Genomic DNA, 20,616 nt, shown 5'->3' with positions numbered 1-20,616 from the left:
TCACGTCTAATCTCCTCCCTCCAGTATTTTTTCGGCCTACCTCTACCCCGCCCGAAACCATCCAAAGCTAACCTCTTGCACCTCCAAACGGGGCATCCGTGCCTTTCCTCATCACATGCCCAAACCATCTCAACCTCATTTCCCGCATCTTGTCCTCCACCGAGGCCACTCCCACCTCCACACATCCAACGCAACATTCTCACTTCCGATACCTTCAACTTTTGAATGTGAGAGTTCTTAACTGGTCAATACTCCGCTTCATACAACATGATCGAACGAACCGCCAATATAATAAATTATCTATTATAACAAATAAAAGTGACCAATAATATAATATTTTCACTCTCGTGTTTAGGTATATGAATTTTCTTTTTTCATGATTAATATAATATATTATCCAACATTTGACATGACTTTTAAGAACTATGTTGAACTAAAAAAAAAACTTTATCCATCTACTCAGCTTACCACTTCTATTATTTTCGTTGCTTTTCTTTTCTTTTTCACTGAATACATTGTTATTTTTTTATTTTTTTTTTGCATTTTCCTATGAAAATGTTAATGAGTAAAAGAAAAGGAAAAACAAAATGAAGAGCGGAAGTAATAATGTCACGCGCCAAATTCCATCGTGAACATTCTCCACCATGCAAAGTCCAAAATTATCATTACCATTGGTTCTCATGGCGCGTTGAATATACGCTCTTCCTTTGAGAATTGGATAAAATAGTTTCGACATTTATAACTATAATTTTTTTTATATTTATAATAAATAATGATCGTGATGAAGTGATAAAGTAATTTTTTTTTTAATTTTAATTAAAGATTACTAGTTCAAGTCTTGAATACGAAGTTACCTTTATAAAAAGGGTTTTACCTTTTAATGAAAGTGTTTTTAATATGAGCTCAAATTTAGTTGAATCGTAAGTAGAAGTAAATTCAGAAGTTTCCATCACGAAAATTCAGTAACTTTTAGTTAGGTCCGATATAAATACTACTAAAATTTTTACTAAATATGTTATTAAAGATTCCAAAATTATTTTCGATGCTTTCGAACACTACTACATCAACTTTAAGGTCTTGTAAACTTCAAAATTCTGAAACCGTCTTCAATAATATCGAACACCGAATGAAAAATAAACAATCAAAACACACCTCCAAATTAAATCTGTATTCAATGCTATCGAACACTACTATATCGTATTAACTTCGGACCTTTTAAACTTAAAAATTCTAAAATCATTTTCGATGCTTTCGAACACTACTACATCAACTTTAAGGTCTTGTAAACTTCAAAATTCTGAAACCGTCTTCAATAATATCGAACACCGAATGAAAAATAAACAATCAAAACACACCTCCAAATTAAATCTGTATTCAATGCTATCGAACACTACTATATCGTATTAACTTCGGACCTTTTAAACTTAAAAATTCTAAAATCATTTTCGATGCTTTCGAACACTATTTCATTAACTCAAGATCTTATAAACTTCAAGGTTCTGAAATCACCTTTGATAATATCGAACACCAACTGAGAAATAAACAACCAAAAACACACCTCCAAACTGAGTTTATATTTAATGCTATCGAACACTACTATATAGTATTGACTTCGGACCTTTCAAACTCACAAATTCTAAAATCATTTTCGATGCTTTCGAACACTTCTTCATTAACTTAAGATCTTATAAACTTCAAAATTCTGAAATCGCCTTTAATAATAACGAACACACCGAGTGAAAAATAAATAACCAAATAATCGATAGAAAGAAATAAAAATATTTATATATATATATAGATAGAGAGATGAAAGGGTTGTTTCTTGAGCTTAAAGGGTGTCCATTTTTGTGCATTTTTTTTTCAGCTAGAAAAAAATGGACTCAAAATTTTTGCAGATTTTTGCTTTTTATAATTTGTATGAGCAGTTTAGAGTAAGATATATAATGGGTTATTATTAGTGCAATTTAATCATCCATCCATACATAGAAAGTAAAAAAAGTTTTTGAGTCCTTTTTTAGCAAGAAATGAACATTGATGCCTTGTAGATAGTACTATTAATTTTCTTATAGCTATAAAGAGTGTGGGGTTTCAAGATAATTAAGAAAAAGGTAGGTTCTTGAACTTAAAGGGTGTCCATTTTATCATCAACAAAATTGTTAACTTTCCAAAAAATTGCATGTGTTGATTTCTATTTCTATATTGGGTAGTTGTGGAATTAGTCATAGATCCATACTTAGAAAGTGATTGAGATGGAAAAAGGTGGATTCTTGAACTCAAAGGGGGTAGCTATTTTCTTGATTTTTCATCAAGAAAATTGAGAAAGATGGATTCTTGAACTTAAAAGGGTGACCATTTATCTTTGAAATTTCCAAGTTTGCATATTTATGTTGATTTCTATATTGGGTAGCTGTGGAATAGTCATAGATCCATAAATAGAAAGTAGCTAGCAAGAGAGAGCTGGAAAAAAGCTGGATTCTTGAACTCAAAGGGGGCAACTATTTTCTTGTTTTTTAGCAAGAAAATTGAAAAAAGGTGGAGTCTTGAGCTTAAAGGGTGACCATTTATCTTCATTTTTTGATCAACAAGATTGAAACTTCCCAAAATTTGCATTATATGTATGTGTGTGTATTGATTTCTATATGGGGTAGCTGTGGAGTTTGTCATAGATCCATATATAGAAAGTATAAAGAGGTGAAAAAGGTGGATTCTTGAACTCAAAGGAGCAACTATTTTCTTGATTTTCAGCTTGAAATGCACTCAATATTTGGAGATATATAATGTTGTTTCAGTGAAATTGTTCATAGAAGGGGGAAGAAAGTCAAACTGGTGAAGAGGGGTTTTTGATCAATCTTGAAGTTGGAATCTTGGATTGAAATGGATAGTACAACAACAACAGCAGCATCAGCAGCTCAAGGAGCAACACCACCAGCTGAGGAGTTGTTAAAGAAGATTAAAGAATTGGAGGAAGGACATGCCCAATTGAAGCAGGAGATGTCTAAGCTTAAAATTTGTGATGATCATAGAACACAGAGACAAAGGTCACATTCTATCTCTCCACAAAGGCCGCCTCGTGTTCGGTCTGGTGGTGGATTTGATGGTTCTATGTGGAAAAGGGGGTCAGCTTCCTTCAGGCATTCGTCACCATTGCAAAGAGAGAGTAGTAGTAAGTGTGAGGGAGATGGTAGCAGTATTGGTGGTGGAGGCCCTGCTGCAGTGAAATTTACTGATAGACAGTATTTGAATATATTACAGTCAATGGGACAAGCAGTGCATATATTTGATCTCAATGGTCAAATAATTTACTGGTGAGTAATTGAAATGGACATCCTATCTTTTGCATTCTTAGTTTCTTTTCATTCGTTAGGATTTGTATGGTGATTAGACAGGACTTGGCTCAGCTCCAGCTTATGGAGGTCGAGGGTTAGTGTAGAAGGTTAGCAGGTAGCTGGGTGTTGTCGCACTTTATGTGGGAAAGTAGGGGTTTAACCTCCTCCTCTTCCTCTTCTCATTATTGGTAGTAGTATTTAGTAATTGCGCAGTCTCCTATTCTTCTCTGTGTGATACTATTTGTTGCTTTGTTTTCTTTGTATCACGTGATTTGGTTGTTATACTTTTCATGCAATCCTGCATCAGTAACATTCCTTTTGCGTCGAGGGTTTATAGGAAGCAACCTCTCTATCCCACTAATGTAGGAGATAAGGTCTGTGTACATCCTACACTCCCCAGACCCCACTTGTGGGATTACACTGGGTATAGTGTTGTTCTTTAGGACGTTGCGTGACAGAGATTGAGCTTGTGCGTTTGAGTTTATATTTAAGTTGCCTAGTTCATGGTTGTTGTGATGAACACTAAAATCTTTGTGCAAATAGGTAAGAACATTTTATTTGGCCTTACTTAGACTTTAATTGGTGTCAAATTTTTCAATGTTATCAATATAGGAATATAATTTGAGCCGTTGTTGCACAGGAATCGAACTGCTGAAAAACTATATGGTTATTCTGCTGCAGAAGCTCTTGGACAAGATCTCATCGAACTCCTAACAGATGCTCGGGATCATGATGTTGCTAACAACATTGTGCACCGAGTGATAAGAGGTGAAAGTTGGACTGGACAGTTTCCAGTTATAAATAAGCAAGGGGATAGATTCCTAGTCGTTGCTACTGATACCCCTTTTTATGACGATGACGGTACTTTGCTTGGTGTTATTTGTATATCAAGTGATATGAGGCCTTTCCAAGAATCAGGACTTATGTCGATGGGAGTGAAGCAGTTGGAAGCTGATACAAGATTTAGAGCCAGAACCCTTGCTTCTTCCAAACTTGGACTTGATCCCCAGCAGCCCCTTCAAGTTGCCATTGCCTCCAAAATATCTAATTTGGTTAGTACCGTCTTTGTTTTGTTAGTTGACTGGCTGTCTTTTGCTTTGTTTGTGTTCTCTTACTGTCTTCTGTTAAGGGTGGCATATGCTGACATGAAGAAACCTCGTAATAGGCCTCAAAGGTGAGCAACAAGGTTAAGTCAAAAATAAAGACAGGAGAGAGCAGCATGCTTCGCGAAGGTGGAAGTGGAGATAGTCATTATTCTGACCATGCATTTTCTGATGCTGCTCTCTCAGATCACCGGGAGGATGCGAATTCAAGTGGAGCGAGTACGCCTAGGGGAGATGTTCACCCATCTCCATTTGGAGTATTCTCTAATCTTGTAAAAGGGGATCACTCCTCAGGGAAAGCCTCAAGAGATTCTGGGGATGAGAGTGAGGGAAAACAAGGGATTTCTAAGTTTATCAGCTCGAAGGCAGAGGCGTGGATGCCGAAGAATAGCTTTTCATGGCCATGGAAAGGCAATGAGCGAGAAGCATCAGAGTCAAGAACCACACGATCTGTGTGGCCTTGGCTAAACAATGACCAAGACAATGAGTTAAATCACATCAACAGTTCTAATACATTTAAACCAGACAATCAGGTTATTGAAACTCACCGGACAACCACTAATGAAGCTCCAGGGTCCTGGTCTTCATTTAATATCAACAGCACAAGCAGTGCTAGTAGCTACGGAAGCACCAGCAGTAGTGCTGTTAATAAGGTGGACATAGATACTGACTGCTTGGATTACGAAATCTTGTGGGAGGACTTAACCATTGGAGAACAGATTGGAGAAGGTACGCGGAATAGCTTTTACAGGTGAAATTATCATAAACAAGTCTAGCTGTTATTCCAGACTTGATCTTAGAATCATTTGTTAACAGGCAAGCATGTAGTTACTTTTGCTATTGTGCGTAATAATCATAAGTTAGTAGTCAATTGCACTTGAACCTTTGTATATCTTTTCTGAATCTTAACACGCTAATTCTGCGACAAATAATCCATACCAGCTTTATCGCTATGATACTCTTAGGTATTTGATAGTTGTTATCACCTTTCCTTTTGCTTCTTCATTCTCACTTTTTCTTTTATCCGTGTTTCACTAGGATCTTGTGGTACTGTTTATCATGGGCTGTGGTACGGATCAGTAAGTTCTTTGCCTCTTCTTTCTTTATTATTTTCATGGCAAGAGTTCTTTGCCTCTTCTGTTCATTAAACGTCCTGGAGAGAGAATATTCTAAGCATTTATTCATCAAGCATCATTAAACATTTGTGAGTTATCATTTACTCCGGGAGCGTATGCTCATAATCTTTAACACTATAAACAAAACTGGCTTCTTGGTCCTATCATATGGACGATGTCAAAGTCGAAAGTTTCTCCTTTGTACATAATGATGGTCTTTGTTGTGCAGGATGTCGCTGTTAAAGTGTTCACCAAGCAAGAATATTCTGATGAAGTGATAAATTCCTTCAAACAGGAGGTCAGCCTGTCTGTCATATATATGTCATGAAATGCTTTTACTTTTTTTTTCTTCTTCTTTTCCTGATTGTATATTGTATTTCTAAAGGACTTTAAGCTATATGGCAGTCATAATGACGGTCTTTCCACGTATTTCATTGAACAACAACAACAAAAACATACCCAGTATAGTTCCACAAAGTGGAGTCTGGGGAGGGTAGAGTGTACGCAGTCTGTATCACTACCTCAGAGGTGGAGGTAGAGAGGCTGTTTCCGATAGAACCTTGGCTGTTTCATAGAAATTTCAATAAAATTGTTGTAGCCTTTAATGAGGTCAGTGAACCAAGGTCAAAATTCACCAGCAATGTATGCTTTTCGTCACTGTGGTTTCTCGAAAATTTGAACTTCTAATGTAATCAATCCCAGTTAATGCAGGACTAATGTGAAGAGCAATCTGCAAATGATGAGAACTAAATGTGTCTAGAACAAAAAACTACCATTTCTGTTCATTAGTAACTATCACCATAGGATCCACTTCATGTGACTATCTAATTTTCTACACTAGTCAGTGGTAAAATTTATTAATATACTAATAGTGAATCAAAGTCCTTCACCCCTGCCTTTATGCGCCACATCACTTTTGAAGTCCTATGCACTTGTGCAAGGAACAAGGATCGAGAACTTTCTGTCGTGGAGTTTTTCTCTTGCTTGAGTCTTGGTTCTCGGAAAATGTTCTTGTGCCTCATATTAGTTCATGGAGACTTAAGCTTAATTCATTTTTGCTTTCTAATTCAAGTATGGCTACTAACATTATGCTAGGACCAGAAGCGTCTCTGACAAGCCTTACGCTTTACTTTTTCTTTTGAAGATATCCCTTATGAAAAGACTTCGACATCCAAATATTCTTCTATTCATGGGTGCAGTTACTTCACCGCAACGCCTCTGCATCGTCACAGAGTTCCTGCCACGGTAAAATATTTTCCTTCTTCATGCTGAATAATATGCTCAATTTGTTTTGCAACCATTCCTTCTGACTCTATCAGTATTTTCGTGTGCGACTGATAAAGCATTTCACCTTTTCCACTGTTGCAGGGGAAGTTTGTTCAGGCTATTACAGAGGAATGGATCCAAATTAGAATGGAAACGACGAATCCACATGGCTTTAGATGTAGTAAGTTCCTTAGGAGATCTGTACTACCTGTAATATTAACTATTACCAAGAATAACGTCCATTATTTTTACTGGATTTGCGTTTGCGATATCCTTTTCCTTCATGTATAGCTGATCATCAAATTCTTTATATTAGTAATATAACAATTTTTATCAGAGATATTTGGAGCTGCCAAGGTTACTCTTTTAGGCTAACTATCATGTTTCTGTTGCCGCTTCTCTCAGGCTCGTGGTATGAACTATCTTCATCACCTTTCCCCTCCTATAGTTCATCGCGACTTGAAGTCTTCAAATCTTCTTGTGGACAGGAACTGGACTGTTAAGGTTTGGCTTCAGTTCAATTGTCTATTACTAAAGAGCTTTTAATGTGTCGAAAAAAATTCTCACCGTGCAAATATCGCTAGGTTGGGGATTTCGGATTGTCACGTCTTAAACATGAAACTTATCTAGCAACAAAGACGGGTAAAGGAACGGTATTCAGCTTGAACCCAGGATATCTCTTTCTTATTCTTATCAGTATGAGCTTGGAAATTCATGTAACTATCTGAATTTCTACGTTAATTCTCATGCAGCCGCAATGGATGGCTCCAGAAGTTCTTCGCAATGAACCTTCGGATGAGAAGTATGCCGACCGTGAGATATATGCATTTTATGCAAATTTCTGAATATATCAAAGATATTTATCCTTCTATGAAATGTGCATTTAGGGCTGATGTATACAGTTTCGGCGTGATACTTTGGGAACTCGCCACTGAGAAAATCCCTTGGGAAAACCTCAATACGATGCAGGTATTTTTATCTAACTGAAATCTCACATTGACAACATTCCATAAAATTCAGTTATCTGGTTCAAGTTTGTGAAGAACCCTATTTCCGCCCCCACCCCCACCCTCGTTAGTCGTCACGCATAAGAAAAGTTAAGAGATAAGGTCAAAAACACACCTGAAGTATCACATGTTTGCGAGTTTCCTGCTTGAACTATCAGGTATTCACTTTTCCTACATGAACTATCACCGACTTATTATCAAAACACACTTCAACTATCAGTTCTCTTTTTCCTACCTGAATGATGGTGGCATTTCAGGTTGGAAAAGGGAACAGCCGATAGTTGAGCTATTTTTTGATAAATAGTTGGTGATAGTCCAGGTAGGAAAAGTGAACACCTGATAGTTCAGGTAGGAAACTCGCAAAAACGTGATACTTCAGGTGTGTTTTGTCACCATTAACTTCAAAGTGAAAGATAATAGTGGATTAGTTTTCGTCATATAGTGGTATAAAAAGAACAACTTCTTGGAGTTGATTGCAGGTGATTGGAGCTGTAGGATTCATGGATCAGCGGCTAGACATCCCAAAGGGTGTTCAACCACAGTTGGCTTCTATTATCGAGAGCTGTTGGCTCAGGTGTGCATCTTATTTTCGTTTGCCATCCATAATTTGTTTTGTTTAAGAAAATAGCCTTAAGATGAAAGACACCCCCACGTGACTCACGTCAAAAACATTTCATGAAATATGCGTATTATTATTTGGAATCAAATGTGATAAATGTGACATCGGAACATATTCAAAATCTTGATAAATCTTAGAGAAATTGAAGTAGAAGTTAATGGACGATATGTAACCTGGACATAAACATATCTTTAAGAGTGAAACCTTTTTACGGTAAGGATGTTGGAGTTCAGTGCATCATTTTGACAAGTGACTAGTAAGTATTATCCGCTAGATCTGATTCTCTGACTAATTTAGAAAACATTGTCCCTCCCAAGCATTACGACTGCAATGGCAAAGCATCTGCCGTAGCAACCATTTTGCTTTCACACTCACATTTAGTATTACACACCTTTTGAACTTAGCTGTATAAGTGGAGTGACATGACTCCAACTTGCTCGAGATTGAGGCCTACTTGTCGTTATTCTGAAGTGAGTTGATACGCTACTTTTTATATTTTGTCCAACTCAGCGAGCCACAACATCGTCCTTCATTCCAAGAGTTGGTGGAGAAACTTAAGGATCTGCTGAAGCAGCACATTATCCAGGCGCAGGCAGCACGTAGCACTACAGGAGATAGCAGCAGCCAGAAGGAACTGTAAAAACAACTAGCAGGCTTTTGTGGTTGAGTTTCATTTGCTGTTTGCTAGCAGATGCATTGCTAACTCTTCAAGATTTTATGGCTGTCGCGTAAAAAAGTTGGTCGGTCAGAGCTCACAAAGTGCTTGTGTTGTCGGATTCTACATTCAGAGGCTAAATGTTAGGCTTGCAGTTGATTCATTACAAAGAAAAGGCAGCTGCCTTTATTCGAGTCATTTACTGCCCTTACGTGAGTTTTAACATGATTCTTGTTCGATGAATTCACAGTTTTTTGCGTTGATTGTTATCTTGTGTGAAGTGAATTCGTCTTCAAATTATTGTTGGGTATTATAAGGTTTACTACATTCAAATATTTGTATATTGAATGAGAAGCTTGCATTCATGGTGGTATGCTTTAAGTCTTAGAAGTTATTGATATGCTCCATCAACACATGCATCGGGTAACTCTGCCAACTTTGGCTAATGCAGATGGATAGACATCGGTTATGGGCCATTTGTTTCGAAGAACAGTTATGTACGTATTAGTAATGCAGATATCATTTATGCAAATTGGTCTTGTTAGGTTTGCTGTGTATTACGACGACATTTCAGCGTAGTGCTACTGTAAGAGCTGAATATAAAGCATGAACTTCAACATTAGCAATTACCAATACAGTTGAAAGACAGTCAACAGATCAAAGTTCCATATATAGCATGAACATTTAACATTCTTCTTAGCTACTACATTTCAGAATCGAAGGAAAAAGTTCCCCGGTGATGATGTATTTTCCTCATCGTTTGATATGAAATGAGCCGACCCCAATTTGTTTGGGACAGAGACGTAGTAGTTGTTCAACTAGTTGAGCAAATGCCGTATTGCAGCAACAGCGTCGCCTTTATGCTCTCGCAAAGTCCTTTCAGCAACTTTCTTGTCCACCTATTCCACAATCGAAACAACATGAGAGATTTACAAAAAACCAACAGAAAAAAGCGCGCGTAGATGTAGGAGAAAACCTACCTCTAGTTCGTTTGCAATTATATCGATATCAGCAGCATTGATCTTAACAGCAGCTAGTTCTTTCTCCCTGTAACAAACACAGATTTTTCGACTTTTCATACACCGGGAGAGTTCAAGAGTTTACGTACACACATTTATGAACGTATATATAGTGATTGGAATCCGAGAGGCAATGGACTAAATCTTAGTGGATCGTGGCAGCAATCCCACCCCCCTATCATTCTACTGTCATATTCTCTACCTCCACGAGGTAGGGGTAAGGTCTGCATACGCTCGACCCTTTCCAAACCACTTGTGGGATTACGTTGGGTATGTTGTTGTTTGAGTTCCATATTGAATAGCTCTTTTTACTTCCCTTCGATACACGTAATATAAGCATGTGTAGACATACCAAACCAACAACAACAACATACCCAGTGTATTTCCACATAGTGGGGTTTGGGGAGAGGGTAGCATGTACGTAGTTCATACCACTACCTCCGAAGAAGTAGAAAGGCTATTTCCGCTAGACCCCAGAGACATGCCAAACCAATTCAGTAATTTAATTTGGATACACTAAAAGTCCCTTGCACACAACAACTAAGTTCCATGTATCTAAAACTTGTGGACATCAAACTGATTTTATAATCAGACAAAGGTTACCTAAACTGGAGTTTACAAGCAATGTTTCCCTAATTTCAGGTAATGATTTGAAAGCTAAAACACTCAACAACTTTCTTGAAGCAACAAATCCAACTAATTGTTCAGTACAAACACCTTTCACATAAACAAACAAGAATTAGGGATAAGACCAAAAAAAAAAAGAGATTTATGACTTACAACAACCATATAAATATATTTAGACACTCTTTGTCAAGCGATTTTCTTTTGAACGATAACATAGTCAGTGTAATCTTGGGAAGGGTGGTTCGTATACAGCCTTACCCCTACCTTGTGGTAAAGAGACTATTTCTGATAGACCCAAACACCGTCATTCTTTCGGAGTGCAAGAGAGTATTTAAAAGTCAAATCCATCCATCAACTTTCCAACTACCAAGACTAAAGAAGCCAAGCATAAAAAGAGGATAAGAAGCAAAGCTGAATATCAACTTCCTTCAATTCAACAAGTAAAGCGACAGCGACAGCCTAATCTGCAAGTGCCTCGATTTCTTAATTCTTGTTAGTAAAAACTTACATGGTTATACATGACACTATTCGAATCTCCAAGTAGTCATACTGTAGCTTCCTTATCGTCGATTTGGCTCCAAAAAAAGAAAAGAAAGAGAAGCAAACCTCATCTTCATAGTCTAATTTTCAGTGCATTATTTTTTGCCACTTTTTATAGAACAAAATCACATTTTCAGAAGTTGTATAACAAAACTATTATGACTAACAAATACTTAGTTAAAAAAAACAGCAGTACCATCCAAAAACATTAATATACACAAGAAAAAAATACAAACCTCATTCTCATAGCTTGAAGATCAGCTTCCTTGGATGCATAAATTGAAGCCATAGCCTAAAATACACAAATTCTAAGCATTAAAATGATAAAAGAAGAAAATTGTACATACATGCAGAAATATATATACCCCCTCTCATCCCAATTATGTTGCACAATTCAAGAGTCAACCAAGTTTTGTGATCTATAATATTTTTTTTATGTAGTTTTCAAATATATATTGTTGAGTTAATGGTGCAAAATACACCTAAAGTATCTTTTTTTTAGTTTTATACCTAAACTATCAGGTGTGCGAGTGTTTCCTACTGGACTATCACCAACTATTTATCAAAACACACGTCAACTATCAACTGTTCACTTTTCTTACCTTAGCGTTGAGCTATGGTGAAATTTCAGATAGAAAAAGTGAAAAACAATTGATAGTTGATGCATGTTTTGGAAAATAGTTGATGATAATTCAAGTAGGAAACTCACACATATCATATTCCCGGTAAGAAACTCAAAAAAGTGGGTATTCATGCATGTTTTAGACCCTTTATTCTAAAATTATTTTAGAAAATTTAGTGGTTGTTTCGTAGCTAGTAAGAGGTAGCCTATTCATGTATTAATTTCTTAAACAACGTTCGGTAGCTAGTTAGGAAGTGAGTTATTCATGTATAAAGTTAATACAATGTTTGATTTGCAATTTAGAAACCTGCATAACTAATGCAGGTATAAGTTACGAGGAACTTGGCGTATTATCTAATGTGGTAGAAGATGTAAACAACCAATACATTGCATAAATAATACCTAGTCAACTAATCCCCGCACAACTAATACCTGCATAACTAATATCCGCACAACTAATACCTTCACAACTAATACCTTCATAACTAATATCCGCATAACTAATGCAGAGTTACGAGGGAATTGGTGTATTATCTAATGCGGTAGAAGATGTAAATAACCAAAACATTGAATAACTAATACCTGGACAACTAATATCTGCACAACTAATACCTGCATAACTAATATCAACATAACTAATATCTGCATAACTAATACCTGCATAACTAATATCAGCATAACTAATATCTGCATTACTAATACTTGCATAACTAATACCCGCATAACTAATATATGCATAACTAATACCTGCATAACTAATATCAGCATAACTAATATCAGCATTACTAATACTTGCATAACTAATACCCGCATAACTAATATCTGCATCACTAATATCCGCATAACTAATACCCGGTCAACTAATACCTGCATTACTAATATCCGCATAACCAATACCTTCATAACTAATATCCACGCAACTAATACCCGCATTACTAATATCCACACTATTAATATCCGCATAACTAATATCCCCATAACTAATACATACCCGCATAACTAATACTTGAATTACTAATATCTGCATAACTAATACGTTCAGAATTAATCTCTGCATAACTAATATCTGCATTATTAATACCTGCATAATTCTAACCAGCTACAATTCATGGTCAAACTTAAAAATTTTAAATCTCAAAATTCAAACGGTACCACATAAATTGCGACAAAGATTACTAAACTAAATTAAAATTTAAATACTTTAGTGTTAAAAAACACGAAAGAAATAATGATAAAGCAATACCGTTTGAACACGAGATGAATCGAGCTGACGATCTTCAACATGGTCAGTCAACTTATCTAGTGCTTTGCTTTGCTGCTGTAAGTCCTTTGAATCTACCATCTCAATTGCTTCATCTCCAACCTCCATTCTTGCTCTCTCTCTAAACTTCCAATTCAGTTTCACCAAATTGTACAGTGTGTTAATTGGTGCCCTAACAATTTTTTGTTTATTGCTTGGATTTGATTTTGTATTGGGCTTATGGTATATTGGGCTTGAAGGAGATTTGCACAAATAGGATAACCTTGTTTGATTGTATAACTACTAGAAAATTCTGTTTTTGGGTCTGTTGAGATACATAATACATTCAGATATATCTTTTTCCTTATAAAAATATATAATTAACTTTTGATATATTTTTTTTATTTTGAATTTGTCAATATAATTAGGAAAAATAACATAAACATACACCTTAGCTTACCATATTTACATAAATCTCCACCCTTACAAGGTACTTACAAAAATTTAAACTAATTATATATCTTCGTTGGATGTATCGGGGAGCTAATTATCTATCTCAACATATCCAAAATCGAGAAAAATGTATTGAAAGGCAATTATGTATTTTTACAAAGAAAAAAAAAGTATCTTCGTTGGATGTATTATGTAGCTCGATAGACCCAAAATAGAAAAAAATATATCAAAAACTAATTATGTATCCTTGCAAAAAAAAAAATATCTTCGTTGACTATATCGGGAGCTAATTATGTATCTCGACAGACCCAAAATTGAGATTTTCAATAATTGTGTAAAATATTGGGATTTTCTGTAACTAAGCTTCAAACTCTCGATATTGATGTTGTTTGCTCTTTAAATTTTGTGACCGGTTTAAGAAACAACAGTAATTACAACAATAATAAATCCATTGTTATCCCGTAAGGAAGATTTGGAGAGAGTGAAATATATGTTCTCATTTTTATGGGGTAGAATGACCATTCTCGATAACCCTCAACTCAAAAAAGACACACTATGAGGTTGTTTGGTGTGAGTTATAATGTATAATATTCTTGAGATAAAATGCGTAATTATTTTATCCCGCGTTTGATTGGAGTTATTAGTTAGTCTCGAGATTATTTATCTCACGTTTATACCATAATAATGAGATAAGTTCATTTTTTATCGAAGGAGTTCGGATGAACCCTTGACACCCACCTAGGTCCGCCCCTAATTATTACTCGTCTAATTTAAGGATTCAACTTATATTGTCAAAAATCTTATAAACTAACAATTATACAACAAATACTTATTATTAACAATTTCAATAGGCAAAAATGTTTAGCCAGAGGCATCATAAAATACAATTAAGAGATGCACTTCATGGCTAATAATTACTAATATACTTCTAATTACAACAACGTACAGTGTAGAATGTACGTAGTTCATACCTCTATCTCAGAGGCAAGAGAGAAATATTGTCTATGATAGACCCCTGGCTCATGACTAGTACTATAGTTCTAATCAGGGGCGGAGCTACAGTACCATACTGCGCCTAGTGGTAGAAGGATCAATGCCGAGGCCTTTTCCTGCCTCAGTCTTTAAATTCCGACTCCGCCTCTAGTTTTAATTAATCTTCTACATATATATTAACTTCAAATAATAATAAATTAAATTAAATTAAATCCATGCAGGAAGCCATTGTTTGCCTTGGATAAATTCAATGGAGGTGAATGACATGGCTTCTTTGTCATTGAGTTGCTTTGACCATGAAGCTCTACCATTATTGGCCGACCCTGGTCCACTACACTTGTACTCACCATGATATAAATTCCTACACCAAAATATCTGAATTAGTCGGATTCAGAATTTAAATTTGATATGTACGTGTAGAAGATTCAATTTTGAAATTTCTGTCTTGAACTCGTTTCATTAGTCAATGGTGAGATAATACGCGCCTTTGAAATTATGAAATCCTCTTCTACACATGTTTCCGATACAATACTAGTGAAAGAAGTTCGTTATAATAGGATCGATATTGGTGACTAAAATCAAGTTATTAAATTAAACCTAGTTATTTTGATCAACGTAGCTCCAAATGGAGTATTCGACAAGCTTATTAATCTGATTCAAATTCTCAATATCAAGGATCATAGCTGTAACAGCAACAATAACATATCTAGTGTAATGCTACAAATAGGGTCTGAGAAGAGTGATGCACACCCAACCTTGCACCTCAAATCGGCTACTTCTGACAGATCCTCGGTTCAGGTAATGCATATTAAAAAGGTATAATGCATAAATGCATTCTTTAACTTGGCTTTAGGTTGCATTTATGCCTTCCAATTTTGGGCATGCACAAGAGGCACTCCGACTTAAACAAAATTGAACAAGTAGACACATGCATTCCACATGTCATCGACGTGGCAATTCAGGTGTGATTGCCAGGTCGATTCTACATAGATGTCACAGAGAACGCGTGTGTCTACTTTTTAAGGTCCAGGGTTCAAATAATGCATATTAAAAATGCATAATACATAAATGCATCCTTAAACTTGGTTCCAGGTTGCATTTATGCCTTCCAATTTTGAGCATGCACAAGGAGGCACTCCAGCTTGTACAAAATTGAACAAGTAGCCACACACGTCCTACGTGTCATCGACGTGGCAATTCAGGTGTGATTGCCATGTAGATTCCACATAGATGCCACAGAGGACGCATGCGTCTGCTTGTTCAGCTTCATACAAGTTAGAATGCCTCCTTCTGCATGCCCAAAGTTGAAGGACGTAAATGCAACCTGAACCCAAGTTAAAGCGCATAATTATATATATTATGCCTATCAAAAGAGATAAGCATCCAAAACCAACCCGAACTATGACCAAAGTGGCTACGACACAGGGATCCTATTATCCTCGAACTCATTTTTAGCATATTTTTGTCACCCTTTTATGCTGACATGACACCTTTATTACATAAAATAGAGCCCACATCAAAGGTGTCACATACACCAGCAAAAAAAAGTTGCCAAAAATACGTTAAAATTGAGTTCAGGAGGTAATAAAACTCCCGTAAAATTGAATTGTCTCGTAGCAAACGTGGTCATAGTTCAGGAGGGTACTAGACGCGTTACTCCTATCAAAAACAAGTATGAAAAGGAAGTAGAATTTACCTTGTTGACCCTGGAGAGCTCCAATTAGTCCATCCTTGAGGTACAATTGTCTTGGAGAAATAAGTTTTTGCAAAAATAACTCTTGAATAAGACCCTATAGCTCTTCCCAAATATACACCCCCAACACCATACACTTTCCCTTCAACAAACACAAATCCACTATTTTCTTTGTCCCTAAATCTACTTTGTGCTGTCACTGAACCACGTATATCAACTCTTCTATCTGCAACTACAAATATCTCACAATTCTGCAAAAAAAATAAAAAAAATGAGGGATAATTTTACGGCATAATACATAAACGTGTCCTTTAACTTGACTTCAGCTTTTATCTGGCCCTTCAACTTTGAGTATTCACAAGTAAACACTTAAAGTTGTATAACGTTGAACAAGTAGACACATGCATTCTAATGTGGCGTCATACATGATCAATCCGTGTTCTACATAACGTCCTATATGTATTATGCCACGTAAGACGCGTGCGTCTACTTGTTCAACTCTATACAGGATTAAGTGCCTACTTGTGCGTAGCTAAAGTAGGAGGTCATAGATGTGAGTTGAGGCCAAGTTTTTATTCGCTCTATCGAAGCAATAACAAAAGTTCATACCGGGATTTCATTATAAGCATCCAATACCCCCTCGAACTATGGTCAAAGTTGCTACCACATACTCCAACTTCACAAGAGTTCTATTACCCCGGAACTAATTTCAGCATATTTTGTCACCTTGCTAACATGACATTTTTATTACATAAAATGAAACCCACGTCAAAGTTGTCACGTCAGCTAAAAAGGTTGACAAAAAGTGTCACGTCAGCTACAAAGATGAAAAAAATACACTAAAATTTAATTCAGGGGTAATAAGACCCCCATGAAGTTGAAATATGTCGTAGCAAATTTTATCATAGTTTAGGAGGTAGTAGATGCTTTTCTCCAACTCTAAATTAAAATGTGACATTGATAATACAATAGGCATCATTTATCACCATTGTATTTTTTATTGAATTTAACTCGTAGACATTGATATTTTAAATCCTTTTCTAACACTATCATGTCATTGAAAGAATATATCTATATCTATCTATCTATATGTAAATATATACCTAGAAAACAATGCATATTATAAATTATTACATGTTAAAATACACTGATCGTGCTAATTTTACTCACACATGAACAGTGTATTTTAACTTGTTGCAATAGATTGTCCGTCTCATTTTTGTTTAAGCTATATAAATCGTCAGTCAAAAAACCTTTAAGTAACTTGATTGTAAAAATAAAGTAAAACATTTAGTACCGTACGTCATGAACTATGACCAAATTTGCTACGATACACTTCAACTTTACTGAGGTCCTATTACCCCTGAACTAAATTTTAGCGTATTTTTGTCATTCTTTTTCGCTGACATAACACTTTTGACGTGGGCTCCATTTTATAAAATAAAATTGTCACGTCAGCACAAAAGAGGAACAAGAATATGACAAAAATTGAGTTTAGGAGGTAATAGGACCTGTGAAATTGGAGTGTGTCATAGTAACTTTGGTAATAGTTCGAGGTATAATTTATATGGATGCATAGAAATTAAACTCACTTGAAATAAAGATTGACCACTTCCAAATATGAAGTCAATTGAACCTTGAATGTAACAATCTTCATAATAATGTCTTCCTTTTTTGTCAAAAAGTGTGTTGTGTGTACTCAAAAATGAACAATGATAAAATGCAACTTTGTCTGCTCCAACCAATGCTGCTACTGATGTTTGGTTTTGTGAGGTTGATGTTACACCATTAAATGCTTGATTCTAGCAAAAAAAAAAAAATTTAAAAAATCATAATATATATGTCAATGGAACTATATAATTAGACAAGTCAAAATTATATTGAGAATAGTTGCAGGTCAAAAGGATCTAAAAATAGTACAAAACACATATTTTAATTAAGTGAAAGTTAAATGAGTTAAAGTCAATTTGCTAATGTGTGACCTGCACCTAGTGGCGGAACCAGGATTTTCATTGAGGGGATTCAGAAGTAAATATACTAACTAGTCGAAGGAGTTCAACATTTACAATATATATATATTTTTTTTGATAACGGTATCCGGGCCAGCTTGCGCGCACCTCGACTAAATCCACGGGATACCTGACACCTCCCACCAGCAACAGGTAAAGGTAACTCTGTCCATCAAGGCTAGAACAGATGGGAAGAAAACGCACCTAGTGTTTGTCTCTGCTGGGAATTGAACGAGACCTCATGTTGCTCATCCCAACTTCATTGAGCCACTAGGCCACACCCTTGGGTGTTAAAAAACATTTTTAACCATGTAAAAATAGTATAAAACAGTATAATTTCCCGTCGAAGGAGGTTCGGCTGAACCCCTAGAGCAGAGGTGGCTCCACCCTTGCCTATAAGTCACAAGTTCGAGCCGTGAAAGTAACCACTAATGTTTGCATTGGAATAGACTATCTACATCATACCACAGTGCGACCCTTCGTCGAATCTTGTGTAAACACTGAATAAAAATAGTATAAAAACAGTATAATTTTCCGCCGAGAGCAAAGGTGGCTCCGCCCCTGCCTATAGGTCACAAGTTCGAGAAGTGAAAGCAGCCACTAATATTTGTATTGGGATGGACTATCTACAGCACACTCCGTGAGGTGCGACCCTTCATCGAATCTTGTGTAAACGCTGAATATTTTGTGCATCGATATAAATTTAAAGCAAATTATTGTACCTTGAAGCTAATGCCAAAGGCAATAAAATTAGGAGCTTCAACTTTGAAAGTAGCAGATTTTGTGTTATCAATGGAACTTTCTGACCATACAATTGATGTTCTTCCTTTTCCATTGCCTCTCATGAAAATGTAAGACTTCTTTGGTGGTACATACACTTTTTCTCTGCAAAATATATATATAAAAAAAAAATGTCAATTTTATTTTATTTTTTGCGACTCCAGACAGACGTGCCCTTTGCCTAATGGCTTCTGGTGCAACTTACATTCAACGACTCGATGGTTCACACAAAACTAATCATCGTCCAGAAATTTTAAATTCAACAAGCTTAGTAAAACTCTATGATCACGTCGTGCCCTTGGTCTAATGGCTTTTAGTGCAGCTTGCGTTCAACGACTCGATGGTTCACACTGAACTAGTCATCGTCCAAAAATTTCAAATTCAACAAGCTAAGTAAAACTTCATGATAATGTCAATTTTATTTTATTTTTTGTGACGCCCAAGCAGACGTCGTGCCCTTTGCCTAATGACTTCTAGTGCAACTTGCATTCAGCGACTCGATGGTTCATGGAACTCTGCAATCCACACCAAGTACCCCATTTTGCTACGTTCTTCATGATAATGTTAAAGAGGTTTCACTAATAAAATTTAGAACTTCACGACAATGACTATTTTTCAGAGATCGAATCGAAAAATTAATTAACCAATAAGTACCTGTAAATCCCTTTTCTAACATGGATAATGATCCAATTTGAATTTCCATCTGGAATTGAATTAATTGCAGCTTGAACAGATTTAAAATTCCCATGTCCATTTAAATCCACTATAATTGTGTGATTAGTACCAATTTTCTCTGTTAATAAAGGAGAATCAATAACATTTCTCACAGATAAACCATTAACAAAATCCAAGAAAATTACATATATAACAATAACCCAAAATAATGTAACATTAATATTCATCTTGAAGAGTTTTGAAAAGAAGATAAAGAAATATTTAATAATTGTTAGAAGATTTTAATCTTTTTTTTTTCTAAATGATTTGTAAGATAGTTAGAATTACTTGCTATGTTGGTGGACCTCCAAGGACTCTTTTGTGGCTGAGATAAAATATATTTATTTATATAAGATGGAAATTTATTTTGATGGCTATTATATTGTTGTTTATTGTTTAGTAGATAGTCAGGTGTTATAGTATTTTTATTTTGTGTGTGTATTACTATCTGTTGCTTCATTTGATTTATCTTGTTATCATGCTTTAAATTATATTTTTTTTCTGTCGAGTCGAGAGTCCATTGAAAGTATTTTTTTAAGGTTTGAATTATCGAGTTCGATTCGATAGTTGAATTACCTTTTTTTTTTTTTTTTTTTTTTTTTGAATTAAAGAAAATAAATCGGTACTACTCGAAAATTAGTAGCCATATATTAATTTAGGGATACAAACATTAATAACCATCTTTATAATAATAAACTCTTTGTAAAATTATCTATCTACCATTAATAATTTTAGAAATTTTGACACTTTACTAAGCTATTTATGACAAAGAATATTGTATTACTATATATTTCTATTATTGAATTTAAAATAAACAATTTTGTTGACGTATTTT

General features: G+C 35.5%; 3 protein-coding genes across 5 annotated transcripts; 1 reads left to right on the top strand and 2 right to left on the bottom strand.

The window, feature by feature from the left end:
- Positions 1-1,817: 1,817 nt before the first annotated feature.
- On the top strand, positions 1,818-9,456 carry LOC107850439 (serine/threonine-protein kinase EDR1). Of its 3 annotated transcripts, none has more exons than XM_016694963.2 (13): positions 1,818-3,305; positions 3,967-4,378; positions 4,492-5,158; positions 5,468-5,508; positions 5,774-5,842; positions 6,689-6,789; positions 6,913-6,991; positions 7,216-7,314; positions 7,395-7,463; positions 7,563-7,612; positions 7,698-7,779; positions 8,297-8,391; positions 8,947-9,456. In XM_016694963.2, the coding sequence occupies exons 1-13, from the start codon at positions 2,875-2,877 to the stop codon at positions 9,074-9,076; spliced, it is 2,325 nt and encodes a 774-aa protein (XP_016550449.1). In that variant the 5' UTR covers positions 1,818-2,874; the 3' UTR covers positions 9,077-9,456. The 3 variants fall into 3 exon arrangements, with proteins under 3 accessions (XP_016550449.1, XP_016550450.1, XP_047257287.1); XM_016694964.2 differs by having other exon boundaries at positions 1,824-3,305; positions 8,287-8,391; XM_047401331.1 differs by lacking the exon at positions 1,818-3,305 and having other exon boundaries at positions 4,237-4,378; positions 4,456-5,158.
- A 229-nt stretch (positions 9,457-9,685) lies between these two features.
- Positions 9,686-13,434, bottom strand: LOC107850440 (huntingtin-interacting protein K). Its single transcript, XM_016694966.2, has 4 exons — positions 13,143-13,434; positions 11,514-11,569; positions 10,072-10,138; positions 9,686-9,990 (listed from the first exon to the last, which is right to left on the bottom strand). Exons 1-4 carry the CDS (start codon positions 13,266-13,268, stop codon positions 9,910-9,912), a joined length of 330 nt encoding a protein of 109 aa, XP_016550452.1. The 5' UTR covers positions 13,269-13,434; the 3' UTR covers positions 9,686-9,909.
- Positions 13,435-14,406: 972 nt separating this feature from the next.
- LOC107849832 (probable pectinesterase 67) lies at positions 14,407-20,014 on the bottom strand. Its single transcript, XM_016694379.2, has 5 exons — positions 19,722-20,014; positions 19,010-19,172; positions 17,871-18,080; positions 16,282-16,529; positions 14,407-14,946 (listed from the first exon to the last, which is right to left on the bottom strand). Exons 1-5 carry the CDS (start codon positions 19,967-19,969, stop codon positions 14,793-14,795), a joined length of 1,023 nt encoding a protein of 340 aa, XP_016549865.1. The 5' UTR covers positions 19,970-20,014; the 3' UTR covers positions 14,407-14,792.
- Between the last annotated feature and the right edge of the window lie 602 nt (positions 20,015-20,616).

This window comes from Capsicum annuum, chromosome 12 (genome assembly GCF_002878395.1).
Source record: "Capsicum annuum cultivar UCD-10X-F1 chromosome 12, UCD10Xv1.1, whole genome shotgun sequence".
Taxonomy (NCBI): domain Eukaryota; kingdom Viridiplantae; phylum Streptophyta; class Magnoliopsida; order Solanales; family Solanaceae; genus Capsicum; species Capsicum annuum.
Note: the sequence above shows the minus strand (reverse complement) of the source record. Positions and strands in the feature narration are given on the sequence as shown.